This window comes from Lupinus angustifolius, chromosome LG20 (genome assembly GCF_001865875.1).
Source record: "Lupinus angustifolius cultivar Tanjil chromosome LG20, LupAngTanjil_v1.0, whole genome shotgun sequence".
NCBI lineage: Eukaryota > Viridiplantae > Streptophyta > Magnoliopsida > Fabales > Fabaceae > Lupinus > Lupinus angustifolius.
Genome location: NC_032028.1, coordinates 3541665 through 3561000, shown reverse-complemented (window position 1 = coordinate 3561000; position 19336 = coordinate 3541665). Strand labels below are relative to the sequence as shown.

Here is a 19336-nt window from a genome sequence, read left to right as displayed (position 1 = left end):
TTTGATGATATAGTTCCTATCATGGGTGGCTAAGCCTTATTATTACTTCAAATCAATTCCAAGCTGGAAAGTGAAATTTTTTGTTCACCAGCTTGATGAGATATTAAAGATATATGATATGTTATTTTGGAAGATGATAGTTGGTTACAAAGTTAGGAATTAACAAGTTAGGTTTATGTTACTTGCTTTACAAGCTTTCTTTTCTTCTTTTCTCTTGTATAAATAAGTCATATTGACTCACTTCTTATCTAATCAATTCAATTCATTCAATTTTGTAATGAGAATTCAATTCAATGACAATAATGAGAGATTACATTTCAATGAAGACTTTAATTCTCTTTTCTTTCTATTTCTTACTTCTTCAAGCTTTTCTTTCTCTTTTCATTAATTTCTCATCTTTCTTGTTTATTTCATCAAGAAAATCTCTCTTATTCACATTTGTTACCCTATTTTACTAGAGTGATACTAGTAATAGTTAATGGTGAGATAAATTAAACGATAATTGTGAAAACAAAACAAGAAAATATGAGAAGTGGCTATATTAGTAAACTGCAGTAAGTAATATAAATGCTTTTGTTCTAATAAACTGATAATCGGGAATACATGGAATTTTAAATTTCATAATTTTTTTCCTGGAAGTGTCACTAAATTTGTTAACTTCAAATGGGGCACTAGTGTCTAGTTTCATAATTCAAATAAATCTATTATTCTCCAACCATATTACCTACTCTTTCCCAAGATATTAAAAAAAATTAAAATAGACTAATACCCTGAGTTTCAGTACATTATATAAATTACTATCTCATTTTTACCTATACAAACCACTTTTATATATATAAATACATTATACTAACTACACATGCACGAAATAAGTTTGATATTTTAAACAAAAAAGGTGATAATTGTAATTAAGTTAAACAAAATATGATATATTGTGAACACAAATTTAGATAGTATAAGATTCAATATCTATTTATTATTTTTGGTTTCGTTAAAAATGCATTATATAATTAAGGAGATATTGTTTAATTCATTTTTATATTATATTGTACGTACAAAAAAATAATAAATAGATATGGACTTGTATACTATTTGAACTTATCTCCATAATATACCATATTTTATTTAAATTAATTAAGTTATCATTATTTTTGTTTAAAAGATTACATCCATCTCTCACACATGAGTAGTTGGTGTAATATATATGTATATAAATTAATGGGTTTTGTAGGTGTAAAAATGAAGGAATAATTTATATAATTTTACTAAAATTCAGAATATATGTATGTAGTTTACTCTAAAAAAATAAAGAAAAAATCAAGTTTGGGAATGTTAATACATACTATAAGCTTTAAAAAAGAGAGTAAAAATATCTTGCATGAAAATTGATATTTTCACTTTTTGAAAAATATTGGACTTAGCTTTTCAATACCAATTTTGCATTTTTTTATATTGCGTAGAGAATTAACACAACGGTACACAATTCACCATTAATTACAAATGAATAATACTAAATAGATTTTTATAATTTTTTTCCAGTCGTTGTGGTGATAGACTGATAGATCATGTATTCTTTTTTTAATACTTTAATATGTGTATTTTTAATTACTCAATGACAGACAAATACAGAATCTTAAAGTTTTTTTTTCTTCAAGATTTTGGGAAAGAGGAGGTGCATTTCATTAGTGTGATTGTTGTCATTATGATTTATGATTAGAAGTTTAATACGCGTTCTCCTCTCTTCATTCACAGTGATCAAGTTCTTTACTCTCCTCCTTTATAAGGAAAAAAAGAAGAAGAGATTTTTACCTAAATTCAGTTTGCATAAAAAAAATAAAACGACCCGAAAAAACAAAAAACTTAGGCGTTTCCAACTATAATTTTCTTCAAAAAAGCATGCATTCTGCCACCAGATATAGTATATTAGTAGTGGTGAAACGGAATTCATTTTTGTGTGATAAATTCATACAAGTGACTCGATGTGCATGTGTTGTGTATAGGCTGTTTTAAAAGTATCCAACTCATGGCTAAAAGTCACAAATATGAAAAGAATCATGATCTTATTATATACGCATCACATTCACATCCACGTGCACATATTATGACTTTTTCCATTTTGGATTTTTTATTTAGGGTTATTGGGTTAAAGATGTTTTTGTGCCCTTCCCTTTATTCATTTTTATTCTAAAAGAGAGTAAACTACCGGTTTTCTTTTAAAGTAAATAACTTTTTATCTTGTGAAAGAAACTCATACAACTTTTAATTTTAGAAAGAGTGTAATTCTTCTGTATTATTAATATAAAGATTTGAATATAGTTATTATATTATCATTACATTTGTATTATTTTTTTTAAAAATTGATAATGATTAAAAATTAAATAATGAACTGATAATCTATAAAACTTTTATATAGAAAATACATACATTTTTTCCTCTTTCCACAAAGAAGCACTTTAACCTCTAACACAAAATGTCTAACCTTTTTTAGTTGATTAAAAATGTTATGCAGGAATTCACATCTTCCCCAGTAATTTGACACATTATAAAAATTTATGGGAAAAATATATATACACCGACAGTGTAAAGGTTTTTTACATTGTCACTATATCATCCACCATTGATTTTTAGTTATTATTAAATTTTTATTTGTATTGCAAATGAATGGTGGATGATGCTAACTGTGTATAAATCTTTACACTTTCAGTGCATACATTTTAAAGTCAAAATTTATATAGATTGATCACAAATAATAAATGCATCAGGAAACATATAAAATCATAAAACTATATGTAAATGAATATCAGTCAGTAGTTGAAAAACTATATATATTGCGGTGATCACTGATCAGTCAGTAGTTTCATTAACTGTTATTAAACCCGGACCGGTTAATGATTCGGTCCGGGTACTGGGTCAATGAGTCACTGGTTCAATCACTGGGTCAATGGTTGGACCGGTTAATTCGGTTTACATTAAAATTTTAAAAATTAATGATATTGTATAACAATATTTAATAATTATATACTCAAAATTTAAAAATAGTGTATCTAATTAAAAAACAAATAAAGAAAATTTTAATACTATAAAATGACACAAGCAAGTTGAAAACATTATCAAATAATATATAAATTATACTTTAACTACAACAAAAATGTAAAATAAATTTAAAATTTAATTAAACAACAAAGATTTGGTTATAACGTAAGATAACAAGTGACAAACATAATTACATATAAATTAAAAATATTTGACTTTTTCACCTCATCAATTTGGTTATTTTTTTTTTAATTTTGATTGACTTGGCCGGTCTAACCGGTTTGATCATCCAAATCATCAATTTTACGCTTAAACTAACTGAGTCAAACCAATTTTGATACAAAATCGGTTAAATGAGAGACTCGAACCAGTTAGATGATCGATTCATGGTTGAACCGGTCTAACCGGCAAGTTCGAGCCGAGTTTTATAACACTGGTTTCATACATGATATAGAATGCATAATGCATTATTCCAACTTTCAAGATTATGACATTCAAAATTTTAAAGATAATGACAATATTTAAATAAAAAATGATTTCTTTAAACTATGAAAACTATACATAAATCTTTATCTCATCTTAAAATCAATAAAGAAATAATATAGAATAACAAATAATATAAGGGGAGTTAATTTACTAATGAATAAAGCTAAGGGATTTACTCCTCTACATTTTTTGCTACAACCAATCAGAATCCTTAAAAAACAAAATTATAATTCGGTCTACCAACTACAATCAAATAACCCATGTAGACATTATTATAAGACAATGTGATACCTTAATATATTTTTTTAAGGAGAATAAAATATTTACGAGATAACTTATCTTCTCTCACAAGTAAAAATATGACATATGTACTATTTTGTTTTGTTTTAAAAATATTCTTATAAAAAATGATTAAATAAGACACATGTCATAATTTTAATTATTGTAAAGATATATTTATCTCCCTATACCAAAATATATTTTATTCTTTTTTCTTAGGACAAATTAGTCCTAAACATTTAAATTAAGTTTGATGTGCAGGAAATAGTTAATAACTAATTTGTTTCACACTTAAAGGAAAATTCAATTACTTTATATTTGTCACAAACTTGAATTTTAAATATTTTTTATGGGACAAATTTGATTGAGCAAAAATTCCTGGGATTCAAGGTTTTAGTCTAAAAGTTAAAGGCAACAACTATTTTACTCTACATTTTTTGTATAATATTGCAAACTTCTTTTACTATTTGTGTTCCGAATGAAAAGCTAGCGCTGAATTACACATTGAGACCCAGCAATACTTGTTTTCCCCCTTTTATAACTGGCTACTTTTCTTCCTCATGAAATATAAGGAAAATAAAGTTTAAAATGTATTTCATAAAGATTTATAATTACATTATCTATCGTTGATTTGTATTATGAAAAATTAATGATAATTGAATATGAATAATAAATAATATAACAACATTATATAAAAATCTTATATTATGAATGTATAAACATTTAGATGCGGATACATTCTCACCTATGGAGAAAGAAATTGAACAGAAGATGCAATCTTGTTCATTAGTATCTAACCCCAGATCTTTTTAACAATCATAAAGTTATACGTATAACTGATAAAAAGGCTTTTTCTAAAAGCGAAAGTGTGGGATTCGTGGGAATAAGAACATACAATGTTCCGGCAAAGAATCTTAATGAAATCCACAAGATAAGGAAAAACGAAAGAAAATAAAATAAAAAAGCTAATTTTATTGCTGAAGAAAATTAAAGGAGATAACTTGACACAAGAATTTTGGTTAAGGAAGAAGAGTAGCAATGCTTTTTCTTTGTCAACAATTTTCCATTAAGATTGAATTGAAATTTTAGCTGCAATGCCAAGAGGACTAGGAAGCAAGAAAGGCAAGGAATGTGAGTGATAGAGAGAGTCTGCAATCCAAGCTAGAATTTATGTCATCCATTCCTCTGTTCTAATTCACAATCTCTTTCTTCCACTTGAAATAAACGTTTTTCTTCTCTCTCCGGAATAATTATTACAGTGGTCATTAAATTATAGTTATGAAACCCAAGCACAACTTAGAGTTTGTATTAGGTTTAATCAGTTTAAATAATTAAATTATCCGATTTGACCGGATGATTTCATATATAATTAATAATTTTTTCTATAGATATATATAGTTATACATAAATGTAAAACTTTCTATAATTAATAATTATGTATAATTATATTCAAGTAATATTTCTTCATCTTTTTTTGTACTTTTAAGTGAACAGTCCAGTTTACTTCCCGGGTTAATTCGATTATATAGTTATATATAAATGTAAAACTTCCTGTAATTAATAATTATGTATAATTATATTAAAGTAATATCTCTTCATCTTTTTTGTACCATAGTAAAATAAAATATTAGAGCAGTGTTCTATTTTTTATTTTATTTTTAAGTGAACCGTCTAGTTTACTTCTCAGGTTAATCCGGTTTAACACGGTCAGACCGAGATTTCCCCGGTTCAAAACGATCTAACTCTCATTCAGTTAAGACTGCAAATAAGAGTCGTTGTCAAGTTCGGTCAGTGGTCAGACCGGTCGGACGGCCTGGTCCAATCCGGTTCTCATAACACTGCTAATAATATTATAAAAAACTAGGTTTGATAGTCGATAATGATTACAAATGAATGATCGATGATTACTGATTAATGTAAAAAATTCTTATACTACCAGTATATACATATTAAATCCTTATATAAATCCGTGCTAATTTTTAAGCAAATTTGAGGGAGCAAGAATTATAGTACTAGTTAAGTGAGAATTGAATATTGAATGATTTATTTTATTCCTTATAGTTGTAAGCTTATTTTAACTTGTCTATGCTTATTTGGAATTTAGAAAGTAATTTAATTGTGTTGATTACAAAATTCTTGATACCAAATTATGCGTTCATCTAATTGAAATAAATCCTGCTTTCATTTATCTATCATTATTGAGATCTAATAATAAAGTAGAAGAGATTATAACATAATAAATGTTGAGTTGTGAAATATAATATTGACATTTGTAAAATCCGGGGATGATAAGGAATTTATAAGAATAATATTATGCTGGTGTATGGGAAAAAAACTCAAGCCAATACATGTCAGTTAGGGGCGAGCAAGAGCATACCCTACTTAGTAACTTAGTTTAACTTAACCTAGTTTTAATTGGATTTGTATGTGATCAAGTTTAAGATCAAATTTAAAGACTAGACTTTATCAATATTTAAGGTTGGATAAGAGATTATCCCTTACAAGCCCGAACCAAACTTTTGTTCACCTTTAACTTCTTTTTATACATGTTTGTTCGTTTTTGCACAAAATAATAACATTTTTTAGTCACACTAGATAGTATAATTGATTTAAGCAATCTATAATATCCTTTGTAACAATGTTTTTTTAATTATTTTTGCTAATATTTTATGTCATTTCATATGTTATTGATTTTCTAATTTTTCACTATATGCAAATATTAAAATGTTTTGTGAAACATTTAAAATATAAAAAAGCAGGTAATATTGAAAAGAATTTGTCTAAAGAGAAAAACATATTATATTTAATTGAATTTATGGTTGGAATGTTAAATATTTAGCTGGATTGACATTTAAGGTAAAATAAGTCTTTGAGTCTAAGACCAAGTATGAGGTAAAAAGTGAGCATAATATCTATGCATTTTAGTGTAAAATTTTATACATAATTAATATACCATTAATAATTTATTTATATTATTTTTATGCAAAAATATTAATAATTAAACATAAATGAAATATGATATAATAATATTGTATAAAATTGTTAGACTACATGTATATACAAGTTTCTCTCTTAAAAAAGTAGCACCATTGATATTTAATGTCACATAATAGAGAAACCTTATTCTAATGAAACAGAACCATGCTCATGTTTGGATATGTAGAAATAAAACCCTACCACCAAAGTAATTTTGTCTCTTTCTGGAATAATTATTATCGTCATCATTATACTATTATTATATAAAACCCGTTCCGTTTTCCAAAATTGAAGAGGAAGAGCATCAGAAAAGAAAGCATTGTACAGAGAATAAAACAGCAAACATTTACATAATCATAAACCCTCTCTCACCCTTCATTATTATCGCTCCTTCAAAGGATGCTGCTTCTTCCTATAAGCTGCATGCTTTTAATGTGCCTCCTCCTCAATTCTTCTTTCTCTTTCCAAATCAAAGCTTCTCTCAACCTCTCTTTGCCCCACCAACACCCTCACCCTCAAGCTGTCGTTAATGAACTTCAACGGTAAAGCCCCAAACTACATTCAAAATCAAATCCCATTATTTTGGTCTCATTAAAAACAATATCCCAATCTGTATACTCTGTTTTTCCCTGTATTAAAAGCACTTAAGCAAAGTGCTAATTTCCTTAAGCGTTCATCCTTCTTCAGCATTTTTCTTCTTCACAAAACCCCAATTGAACACCTTTCCAAAATCTCACATTTATTGCACACAATTACACTTTTTCAGCATCTTAATAACTTGTTTAACTTGGGTTGCATTGTTAAGGGATTTTGTCCATTCTTCACTATTTTTCATCAAACCAACACAATTCCTTAAAATATCTAACTTCTTTTTTGCATCCAATTTCTCTTTCCCAACATTTTCTTTCTAAAAATTCTACCTCTAATTTTATCTCTTACAGGAAAGTCAATGTATCACTATCCAGAAGAGAACTCCTCTCAAAAGACCAATCATGCCTAACCGGAAACCCAATCGACGACTGCTGGCGGTGCGACCCAAACTGGGCTGCAAACCGCCAGCGTCTCGCCGATTGCGGTATCGGGTTCGGCCGAGACGCATTAGGTGGAAAAGGCGGCCAGATCTACCTAGTAACAGACTCATCAGACTCCAACCCATCAAACCCAATCCCAGGCACACTCCGCCACGCAGTAATCCAAGACGACCCCTTATGGATCATTTTCTCATCCGACATGACAATCAATCTTAAACACGAACTCATTTTCAACAGCTTCAAAACCATAGACGGTCGTGGCACCAACGTGCACGTGACAGGCCACGGTTGCATAACACTCCAATACATCTCCAACGTAATTATCCACAACATCCACGTGCACCATTGCAAACCCTCGGGTAACGCTATCGTACGTTCAAGCCCAACCCATGTTGGGTTCCGTGGCTTATCAGACGGTGACGGAATTTCAATCTTCAGCGCTCATAAAATCTGGATCGACCATTGCTCGTTATCTTATTGTACGGACGGTTTGATCGATGCAATAATGGGGTCCACAGGGATAACAATTTCGAATAACCACTTTGCGCATCACGATGAAGTGATGTTGCTGGGGCATGATGATAGGTATGTGGCTGATAAGGGTATGCAGGTTACAATTGTTTTCAATCATTTCGGAGTGGGTTTGGTGCAGAGAATGCCAAGGTGTAGACATGGATATATACACGTTGCGAATAATGATTTCACACAGTGGGAGATGTATGCTATTGGTGGCAGTGCTTCTCCAACTATTAACAGCCAGGGTAACCGTTACACTGCTCCCTCCGATCCTAATTCAAAAGAGGTTATTTTTTATATTATGTTTTTTTAACTGTTGGGAATGTGGAGTGAGATAATAATTTGTTATCCTAAACCATATTTGGAATAAAAATATATTATATTAATTAAAAAATATAAATAATTATTTTATTTTAATATTTTTGATTCGAGATATTTTTTAATAATTAGTTTGATGTTACTTTTTTTTTGGGGTGGGGTTCTTTGTTTGTTTGACTATTGTTACTAACGAATATATGCTTGTGTGTGGCTGATTGGAAATATCCTACTACATGGGTGGCGCGTTTCCCATGTCATTCTTGCCTTTTACATTTTCTGAAGTATTATTTTGGTAAAATCGTTACACTTTGTTCTACATATTTTCTATTTTTAACTTGATTATCTAACTTTAAAATAAAAGTTTGACACTGGTGTAAGAATTTCTGACACTTATTACATGAACAATGATTGTTAATATTGATTTATTTTTAATTAAAAATAGATAATAACTTGGAGACCATCCTAGATTTGCCGTCCATTTTTTGTGATGTTTCTTTTTTGGAATGTTATGATTATGATAATGTATGAGTTATGAGTTTTAAACTTTTAATCACTGGTTAGAGTAGTGATAAATGTGATAAGCAATATCTTGGTTTAACATAAAGTTTATGATTGGTTTTTGGCAGGTGACGAAGCGCGTGGACACAAACGAGAATGAGTGGAGTGATTGGAATTGGAAGACAGAAGGGGACATAATGGTAAATGGAGCATTCTTTGTCCCTTCAGGCGCTGGGGCCAGTGCTCAGTACGCCGAGGCCACCAGTCTACAACCCAAATCCGCCGTGCAAATTGACCAGCTCACCATGTATTCCGGCGTCTTCGGTGATCCCAGGTATAACTACCCTCACTATTAGTAGTGTGTTTTAGATCATGTTTATGTAAGATTATAAATTGAAATTAACCCACGCATCAAAAAGAAAAGGTGATATTTTTATTTATAAGTTTCTTTTCTAAAGTTAGCTTAATATATATTATATACTGTATTTTTCATATATATATATTTGATTGCAACAGTAGATAACAGAACTAAGCAAACATTACCTGTCATATTAACTGTCTTTAGAAAGGTTAATCTCGTCTTTTCATTTGATATCTTATTATGTGAAAAGGCTGCTCTAGTCTTATCACTATAATTATTATTATAATTATTAACTATAAGTTTGACTGAAATTACGGAAATGGACCGCAATACTGGTCACATGGTCCTACAACTTTATTTGCAAAAATTATTATTAGTCTGTGTCATGAAAAACCAAATAAAAAGCAAAAAACAGTACTTCATGTCCAGTACTATTCTGATTCTGGTGATCGTGTCAAGGACGCGGTACTATATATAAATTGTTGCGATTCTGATTGGTAGAAAATGGGTGGAATATTGTTATTTTAATGTATTTTTCCCACTTTCACCTTTTGCTGTTTCCTAGACATAGTTTTATGCTAAATCGATTCTATTTTTATTAAATGTTCATTTTATTTTCTTAAAAATTATAAAAAAATAATTATTTAATTTATGATGTAAAAAGATGAAAGTATAATTATTTAATGAAGGAAAAACTCGAAAATATTTTTTGACCAACTCTTAAAATGTAAAATTAAAAAAAGTTTTAAAACAAATCAAAATATTTAAAACTACGAAAGATAAGTAACTAAGGAGTATTAAAAACTAAGATCAGGTTTAGTACCAGTTTTTTAGTAATTAAAAAACTTAGCAATTAGCACTAGCAATTTAGAAAATAGAGCAAAAAAGTTGAGCTTTTTGGCTAATGCACATGATTTGTTATGGTCAATGGGATGGGGATCAAAGCTTATGGAGCAACATGCAACAGCTTTATTTACAGTTCATTTGTCTGAATCCATCTTTTTTCTTATAAAGTTCAGCATGCATAAGATGGTAGGCTTGATATAAAAAAGTCATGCTCTATTCTTATCCGATAAGTCAATTAGTTAGGAAAAAAAGTGGGAAGAAAAATGAGGAAAATTATAAAGGATTGCTATGTGTGGATCAGGACACATGAAAGAAGGGATGCATGTGTGAAAACAGGTTGGAGTATATAAGGTTGAAAATAAGGGTTGGAGTATATAAGGTTGAAAATAAGGGTTGGAGCGTCGAATAGAAAGAGAGATGCTCCGTACTGAATGAGGATTACAATATATATCATAGATCAAACTTTAATAAATATAATTTTAACTTAACTTTTAATAAAAAAATTAAGTAAATAATTTTTTTTGGAGAGGAGTTGAACTAGTTTTGAAGGGTAATTATCAGAATTGGCTATCTAAATAGTATATAACAATAATGTTTTGTTTATTGTTGTTTAGTCCTTAGACTTTCCTTAGGAACTCCATGCTCCAGCCTAGGGATGACAAAAAAACCCGTATCCGCAGGTAAAACCCGTACAGGCACGGGTACGTGTCACAAACGGGTACCCGCGGGTTTTAAAAACGGGTTTTTAAAAATACCCGTAGTACATACGGGTGGGTATGGGTATTATGGTACCTTATGTATATGATTACTATATTATTTTTAATTAAAATAAAAAATATACTATCATAACCTTCATTACACTATGTACATATTTTCCTTTTACTTTGTTTACATCTTTTTACATTGTTTACATCTTTTTAATTTGGTGTTGAAATACACTACAAATATTATTTCATGTGTAAAAACACACATGTTTTACAAAGAAAAATATATGTTTTTTGTTAAGTAAATGAGAATTGCAAACCACCAAAACAGAAAATTTCATTAGATTTAGCATTTTTGCCAACTATTCATTCAAAATACACAAAATAATTAAATTTCATCTCATTTAAAACATAATAGAAATAGGAAATTAGAAATTCAATGAAAATATAGAAAACTCGCGGGTACCCGTTTTACTCGCGGGTACACAGAAATACCCGCAAAAAACCCACAACGGGTACACGTACGGGTATGGGCGGGTACGAGTATTGCTCCCCTATTTTGAAACGGGTAGCGGGTAGCTACTACCCGTGCCCGCCCGTGTTCGTTGCCATCCCTACTCCAGCCCTACTTGTGTGTCTATTGATTATAATTTAGGTGTACCAAGCATTAGCCATAAAAGAGAACGTTTTATTAAATTTTCATTACTTTCTTAGAAAAATATGTATATATTTATATTGTAAGAATTTTTTATACTGTCACTACATTATCCATCATTTATTGTTAATAATTATTGATTTTTAAATAAAAGTAACACAAACGAATGATAAATAATATATTGACTATGTATAAATCTTGATGCTGTTAGTACATAGATATTACACTCTTACTTTATTGGATTACAATAACCCTATATTTAAGTTCAATTTGCTGAACTCAAGGCGCTTGTTTTGCATTATTAACCACTACAAAGTCTGCAATCATTGTTGTCTTTTTTAAGCTAAAAACATATTATATCATTATATTATATGGTCATGATTTTAGTTAGGAAATGTGTTTCTTCAATCACACTCTATCAATTTTCAAATTGCTAACTAACTTAATTTATTTCATAATTGACTTGCTTGCCTGGATTTGATGTATGATTCTGATGACGTTTACTTTTTAAACACTAGTGCATCTTATCTTCTTTTCTTTTCCAGTAATGTTTTTTCTCTCACCCTCAGATCCCACAGGTTGCATGCTAAAAGTCCCAGTTTCTTACGTATGAGATCCACTCATTTTTTCCTACTTTCTTCTTTACACACCCTTTTCATTGAAAGTATTTTAAGGCCCCAAGAAGTGAACATTGACACTCTTCATAGGCTATCTGTACATATAATCCTCGCATTAATATGGATATGTTTTTTTTACAAAGGGATAAGTTATGAGTTAAAATCTTGGAAATAATCTTTTTTTATAAATGGATAAGGTTGTGTATATTTATTTTTTTAAAATTTTCAAGCATGAAGTTATCATATTTTGTTAGTAGTCAAATTACCTAATATAGCCAACAATATGTGGTAAGTCAATTTTGATCTCGGATGGATGTCACGAGTTTAAATCTCGGAATCATTATTTTGAAGAAGACATTAGCTAATGATCATCTTGTTCCAAGATTAGTTTCACAATTATGCACCTTAGATATCCCTAAGAGGGAAAAAAGGTTGTCAATTGCTCTTACTTCAAATTGAAGCTACAATGAAGGATGGTGATTTTCTACAGAAGATATGCCTAATGGATAATGTAATTTAAGCATGATATTTGTCATTATCTTCAAGTTGGCGCCGAAAGTTTTAATATACATATATTTTTTTCACACTGTGAGACCAATTTTTTTAATTATTATTGGTGTTTATTCATTAGTTTTTCTTTGTCTACCTAACAAAATAAGTAGTTATTTGCATTGAGTGTGGTCATGACTAAATTATTGATCAGGGATAATGGAGATTTATATCCCGGCTTCAACGGAGGTGGGACCGTGACGGAAAGCAGCAAGGGCAACAATGTGGCGGGGTCCGGCAGCGACAGCGGTGACAATGGTAACTTCTTCGGGATGATATTCGGAGGTGGTAGCAGCCAAGCAGCATCACCATCACCTTCCTCATCCATTGTATTTGTTTCAACTTTTTTGTCTTTTTTAATTATTTTCATTTTGGATACTACGACCAACCATGTTATTCTATTATCATTACTATGACCATACAAATAGGACTTGGGAGTTGGGGGAAAAGAATTCCGACAAGAAAATTTATCAAAAGGAAAATAATAGATTGAAATCTCTATTATTTATTTTTAAGTTTGAAAATGGGAAACGATATTTAGTTAATGTAAATATTTAGTTAATGTAAATGCAGCTCCTAAAAACACAACCATAGTTGCATAGTTCCATTATAAACTATTATAACTATTCGTATAATGTATTGAAGTTGTGTAAATGTCGCTCAATTTCGTTTCTATTTTTGTATTTCCCATACCGTCATATTAGTTTATTTCATATTAGTAATTAAAAGTGATAAACACATGGAAATACTAATAGCTCCACCATTACTTCAAAGCTATAATATACATTTTATTTTGTTATAGCTTGGGTTGATATTATTATGACTTGTTTGTAAACAACTATTTAAAATATTTATGGGCACAAGGTCATTTTCTTGAATGTTTGAAGTTTGAACGATTGAATAGAAAAAGCACCGGGAAGATAGGATTCGAGAGGACGAAGTGGAATTTTGATGCCATGTCAACTTCAGATACCTCTAATTTTAGTGTTATTTTCTTAAGGGTATTATTTCGTAAGTAATAATGAAGGGCTTGCTTAACATGGTTTGTCTCCGTAGTCAATATCACTAGGACTTTGTCAAACTGTCCAAATTTTTTTCCTCTCTCTGCACATGCATATCTTTGGGGAAGTAATATGCTTAACTTAATAAGTTGGTTTGTTTGCCCTTTCTTCAGGAGTCATTCCATTTATTTATTTATTATAAAAAAAATATGTCAAATAGTATAAGTAATGTACCTAGTGAAAGAAAATAAAGCAAAATATGAGTGTATTTACACATAGAGATAAGTAAATGAGTGAGCCTATTCTATTGACTCGTCTGTTTAAACCGTGCTTCACAAAGGGCGGAGCTTGGCGGTGGATGCAGGATTATGCAAGTTGATCCATGTCTATGCAATTGTTACACAAGAGTTTTATTATCGAAAGAAAAAAATGAGTACTGAATTACATGCAACAATTTTATAGTCAAGCAATAACAGAGAAAATGGTCCCCACAATTCATTTATATATGTCTTGACTTCAAGAGTTCATTAATGATTTTATAACTGAACCTCTAAATTAATTATTTTTTATACATGTTTGTCATACTTTTAAGAGTTTCATAGGTTGAACTAATAGTTCTTGAGTGACATAAAAAAAGTTGAAAAAGAAAGGTGTATATATGGAATAAAACTCATTGTTGTGTGTACAGCTCGAATCCGTCCTGGTCAAAGCATGGAAAACTCACGCTAACCTGGTTTGGGTTCTCCAACACGATATTTAGCTGGCGGATACAAGTATAGAAATGTTGATACCTACCTCGAACCCACCGGCTACTGATTGTTGTTTAAAAATATATGTATATATGCATTACATGTACCATACACATCTTTCATGTACCTATTTTGGTATTATTGACATTATTGTACCAATCCTTGTTGAAATATAATTTGTTCTATCATTATAAGATAGAATATGATTCTATATTAGCTGTAAGTTTGTACAGTTATCATAAATCCTATTAGTAGGAATGAGACTTCTCTGGAGAGGTAAGTGAAGCCAAAAAACATAAAAAATATGATATGCTATTACATTTATATCCTTATGTTTATTATGATAAACAAGTTTACCCTTAAAACTAAAGGGAAAAACTGTACTTCCCTAATGGAGAGGAGTATGACCCTATTAGCAAAGGTAAATGCAGATCATTCCTGAGACTACTACCTCACTCTATTCTTTACAAAGTGTATATTCACACACTATTATACCATAAGGTTTATTTTGAATACTGCTGCTGATAAAAGAAGCTTGTTTGTGGATCATTGTAAGCATATTTGTAATTACTTGTAATATGTATATTTGTAGATCATGATCTTGGAGGGCATTCCAGACCTAACTCACTTAATTGTTTTCCAATAAATAAAACAAGTTCACGATAAAATGCTGGACATGTATAGTCGTGGATGTAATTAACAATGACTGTTTATATAGATTCCAAGCTTTCATTTATTTGTTTCGGAAGTTCTCTTAGGATTTCCGTGTAAAAATCCAACAATGCTGTCAACTCAAAGGGTTTACAAGGAATTTTATATGTAAGATAATCTAATTTGCCTATACTCCTTTGTGTTTATAATCATTTATATAATATTATCTTTCTATTAAATACCGTTTGATTTTGTTATTTAATGCATTAAGTAGGGAAATAGGTATACAAGAATGACAAGAAAATTATGACACCACTGTTACTATTTATTTGTTGCAAAAAACATTAGTAATTATGTTGCACAAACTAGATTTATCATGTTTTCCAATATGTTCTTTATCTCTCTATAATTATATTTTTTCTACTGTTTAGGCAAATCAAAAGTGTATTGAATAAGGGTAAAGTTAGAAAACAGCAATTAATACTCTTTTGAACTTCTAAATGGAAGAGATAAAAAAATAAAAGAATCTACAAATGGAAAAGATATATAGGAACGGAAAGAGAATAAAAATTTAAACCAAACAGAATTTACGGTCATGACTCATGAGAATGATTCATGTGAAATCTTATGGCATGTTCTTACTTTAAAGTAAGACATATCTTCTCTACCAAAAAAACGACGATCCAACTGAACCATTTGCCAGTTCATTATACAAATACAAAACGTTAAATGACAAATGGATTGAAGAAAAATTGAAAGTTGTATTTACAATTAAAACAAGATATTGGATATAAAAGAATGAACCAAGAACAAGAAGGGATAGATATAAACCAAGATCGTACCTCTTGTTCGGTGAGAGACAGGACTTGAAAGCTTGATAATTTGCACATGTTGTTCACCACTACCTGTAACAATTTGTTTATATTATAATTTCACCCTTTCCAACTAAGCTATGCAGTTATGCAGCAGTGACATAACTTCAAAATTGGAAGAAATTCCAGCACAATAACCAGTGTGAAGAGAAGAGTTGAAGCCCCAATACATTAATTAACCAAAACCATATCATCCCTCACAGCTTGTGCAGCCACTGCTTCCAATCTCTTCCACGTTAACTCCCGCCTCTCTTCTGATTCTCTATCCCTGGCTTCCTTCTCTAAGTACTGGTTTTCACACTCTTCGAACAGTTCAGCATCCATCTCCTGAAGCATCTTCCTCACATTGGCTGTAAGTCCATGCACTGATTTGTTCCAATGGCTTTTCATGTTCTTTTCCAAAGCTTCAAAGATTACTGGCAATATAACACTTCGATTCTGAGCTACTAAACTTATAATGTGTTCATTGTTCCACAAGTAAAGTGCTTTTTCAGCAACCTGCAATAGATTAAAAAAATCAGTCTCAAAGAGAGTAGTCAAATGAGAAATAAAGTTTTGCCTTACCAATGTCAAAGGATGGGATTCATCATTTATCAAAAATAGGTATTATGCAATAAAATCATCCCACCACACTTCCTAACCAATCAAACTAGGCCCAAGATCAAAAGGCCTTAAACTTAATAAATTTCATCAGCACTTGCTTATCACAAGTGGGCATCCAATCAATCTTTACGATAATGAAAACATAGATAATACTATCTAGACTAGCATTCCCAAGAATGAGAAATATGGCACCATATCTCAGTGGAATTAAATCAAGAAAAACCAGCCAAGTAAACCAAACTAAGCCAGTTTATAGCAATGTATTTCCTCACAGACAAAGGAATGCAAGATCAAAGTTGCAGCCATAAAACACAAAACTGTGACGGACAATTGCTTTACAACAAAAACAACAAAAGTCTTTTTCCACTACATGGATTGGCTAGATAGATCAACCGACACCATTGTATTCTGATATACACTAAGTCTACTGGACAGTTTATATATTTTAGTAGACATAACAGCTAACTGCAGGTTAAGGAACTCGCATCATGAATAAATAAATAAAGAACAAAGAGAGACATTGCTTGAACTTTTTCCTAATATACTCATAAATCGATAGTAACCATGTTTCAAGTGCTTTCTCCCAATCTCTCCACCCTAGACTATGCATATACAATATCCTTCACCTGCCTCTCCACTCTCAGACACTATGCATATCCAATATCCTTCACCAGGCCCTTTCTCCCGCACTCTGAGTGCCACAAATGTGTGACTATTTCCATCTGTTTCTGCCATTTCCTTTACATATATAAATCTAATTACTTTACCAAAAAATATAAACCCAACTGGCTGCAGTAGCCATGTTGAGGTAACTAGACCAAATGCATAATAAGTTGCAGATCAAGCTTCCTTAAAGAAAAGACAGTAGACAATGCTATTTGTTCCAACATCCAAGCAACCATATAAAACACTCAGGTTTATTGTCCGATAAAAGTAGAAAACACTCAGTTTTCTGAAGCTAAGAATATCCGATCTACAAAGGAAACATATATAAAACATGAATGTAGATGGAACCAGCTGAACGTGTAAAGTTGAGATAGGTAAAAATAGGAGAATGTATGTTGTCAACAGACCTGAAAGTGAGGGCTGTTAATGCACCGCCCAATCTGCCTGAAAAGAGAGACCATGCGCCGTTGAAATTCAGCAGCTTGAGTTACCTCCAGAACCTCTTCTAGTTCTCCAAGAAAAAGAACCTCCTTCTGGCAATTTGTGACTGGCCAGTACTTCAACAACCCCCGGATCACAGGATCTGCTAACCTGTTATCTTTCTCAACAAACTGAATTACACAATAAGACAACTGCTGGTGATACGAGGAAATCGACTTTGGCTTGTGAAGCGGTACAAGCGCCCGGATAAGGAATAGCTTATGCTCCTCCTTCATCGGCAATGCAAACCCATTTATGATACTACCAAGAATCTCCAGCAGCTCAGCTATACCATTATGCCTCTGTGTTTCAAATATAAACCTATAGAATATATTATTGATAGCTTTTCTTATAAAAGGCCTGTGCACCATAAACTTGCCATATATGCGGTGCAGAATGGTCTTCAAATACTCACGCTCGCGCTGATCCTCTGACTCAAACAAGTCAAGGAGCTTCAAAACAAATATATGATCAATGTAACGCTTTGAAGTCTTTATATCAGTCTCAGTTGATACAATGTACCTCAATAGAATTTCATACACAATTTGCAAATGTGGCCAAGACGGATCCAAATATCTGTCATCATCTTCAGGATCCACAGTTTCAGTGGCTGAACTTTCATGTAATGCTGGAGGCAAACATCGGAAGATGTTAACCGCTATCATCCGAACGAGTTCTTCTTGATGTTTGCTGAATTTGAAGGAATCAGATTGTATGATATCGAAAAGCTCATAGAGTGTTTGGCGTTTGATTTCTTTTTCATAGGCGCACTTGAAAGTATCCGAAAAATCACATAAGAAGCAACAAAGTTGGATTTTTTTCAGGAACAAATTTGGGCGTTCTGAGACAGCAACATCACGCAGTGGTGGCAGTAACTCAATAACATTTGGATCGGGAGGAGGCGGTTCCACCCTCGGAGACAGGATTTGCGGCTCCGAATTATTGGTGGCGGCACGTGACGCATGTTTCACAACTACTTCAAAAAATTGATAACCGTTTCCAGAATTTTCATTGAATCCTAATTTGGCTGATGTCTTTTGAGCACGCTTTATGATCTTATTGAACATTTTGGAGGGAAATTAGAAGCCTATGAAATTCCACCAATAAACGAAACCCTAGAAAGTTGAAAAATTATTTGAAAGTGGATGAGAGAAAAAGAAATAATATATATATGGCTGGGGAATGATAATGGAAGCTGGAATTAACATACCTACTAAAGCGTTAATGGAGAGGGTGGAGAATTGGAAGAGGTAAAAACGGCAGCGTAAGACGAATCATGTAGAGCACGTAAACGAGGAAGCGAAAAATGACTGAGTCGCATACAATGCGTTCTTCACTCACATATAATAAAATGAGGCAAAAAGTGGAAATAAGAATGCTTGGTTGTTGGGAAGCCAGAAAATTTGAGGGGTAGTGATGGAAATAAAGAGAAACATGATGGCTAA

At 31.2% G+C, this 19336-nt stretch overlaps 2 protein-coding genes across 2 annotated transcripts; one reads left to right on the top strand and one right to left on the bottom strand.

Annotated features, from left to right (window-relative positions):
- On the top strand, positions 7060-13665 carry LOC109335091 (probable pectate lyase 18). The gene is made up of 4 exons (XM_019571160.1): positions 7060-7316; positions 7716-8607; positions 9266-9471; positions 13024-13665. Exons 1-4 carry the CDS (start codon positions 7174-7176, stop codon positions 13283-13285), a joined length of 1503 nt encoding a protein of 500 aa, XP_019426705.1. The 5' UTR covers positions 7060-7173; the 3' UTR covers positions 13286-13665.
- LOC109336751 (serine/threonine protein phosphatase 2A 57 kDa regulatory subunit B' beta isoform-like) lies at positions 15880-19336 on the bottom strand. The gene is made up of 3 exons (XM_019573548.1): positions 19102-19336; positions 17819-19006; positions 15880-16640 (listed from the first exon to the last, which is right to left on the bottom strand). The coding sequence occupies exons 2-3, from the start codon at positions 18956-18958 to the stop codon at positions 16314-16316; spliced, it is 1467 nt and encodes a 488-aa protein (XP_019429093.1). The 5' UTR covers positions 18959-19006; positions 19102-19336; the 3' UTR covers positions 15880-16313.

Bases quoted from the DNA above. Each gene is read 5' to 3' on its own strand.
- LOC109335091 (XM_019571160.1), top strand. From the start codon at position 7,174: ATGCTGCTTCTTCCTATAAGCTGCATGCTTTTAATGTGCCTCCTCCTC. The intron at 7,317-7,715 runs GTAAAGCCCCAA...TATCTCTTACAG, and splicing joins GTCGTTAATGAACTTCAACG to GAAAGTCAATGTATCACTAT. The intron at 8,608-9,265 runs GTTATTTTTTAT...GGTTTTTGGCAG, and splicing joins CCGATCCTAATTCAAAAGAG to GTGACGAAGCGCGTGGACAC.
- LOC109336751 (XM_019573548.1), bottom strand. From the start codon at position 18,958: ATGTTCAATAAGATCATAAAGCGTGCTCAAAAGACATCAGCCAAATTA. The intron at 16,641-17,818 runs GTCTGTTGACAA...AATCTATTGCAG, and splicing joins TTAACAGCCCTCACTTTCAG to GTTGCTGAAAAAGCACTTTA.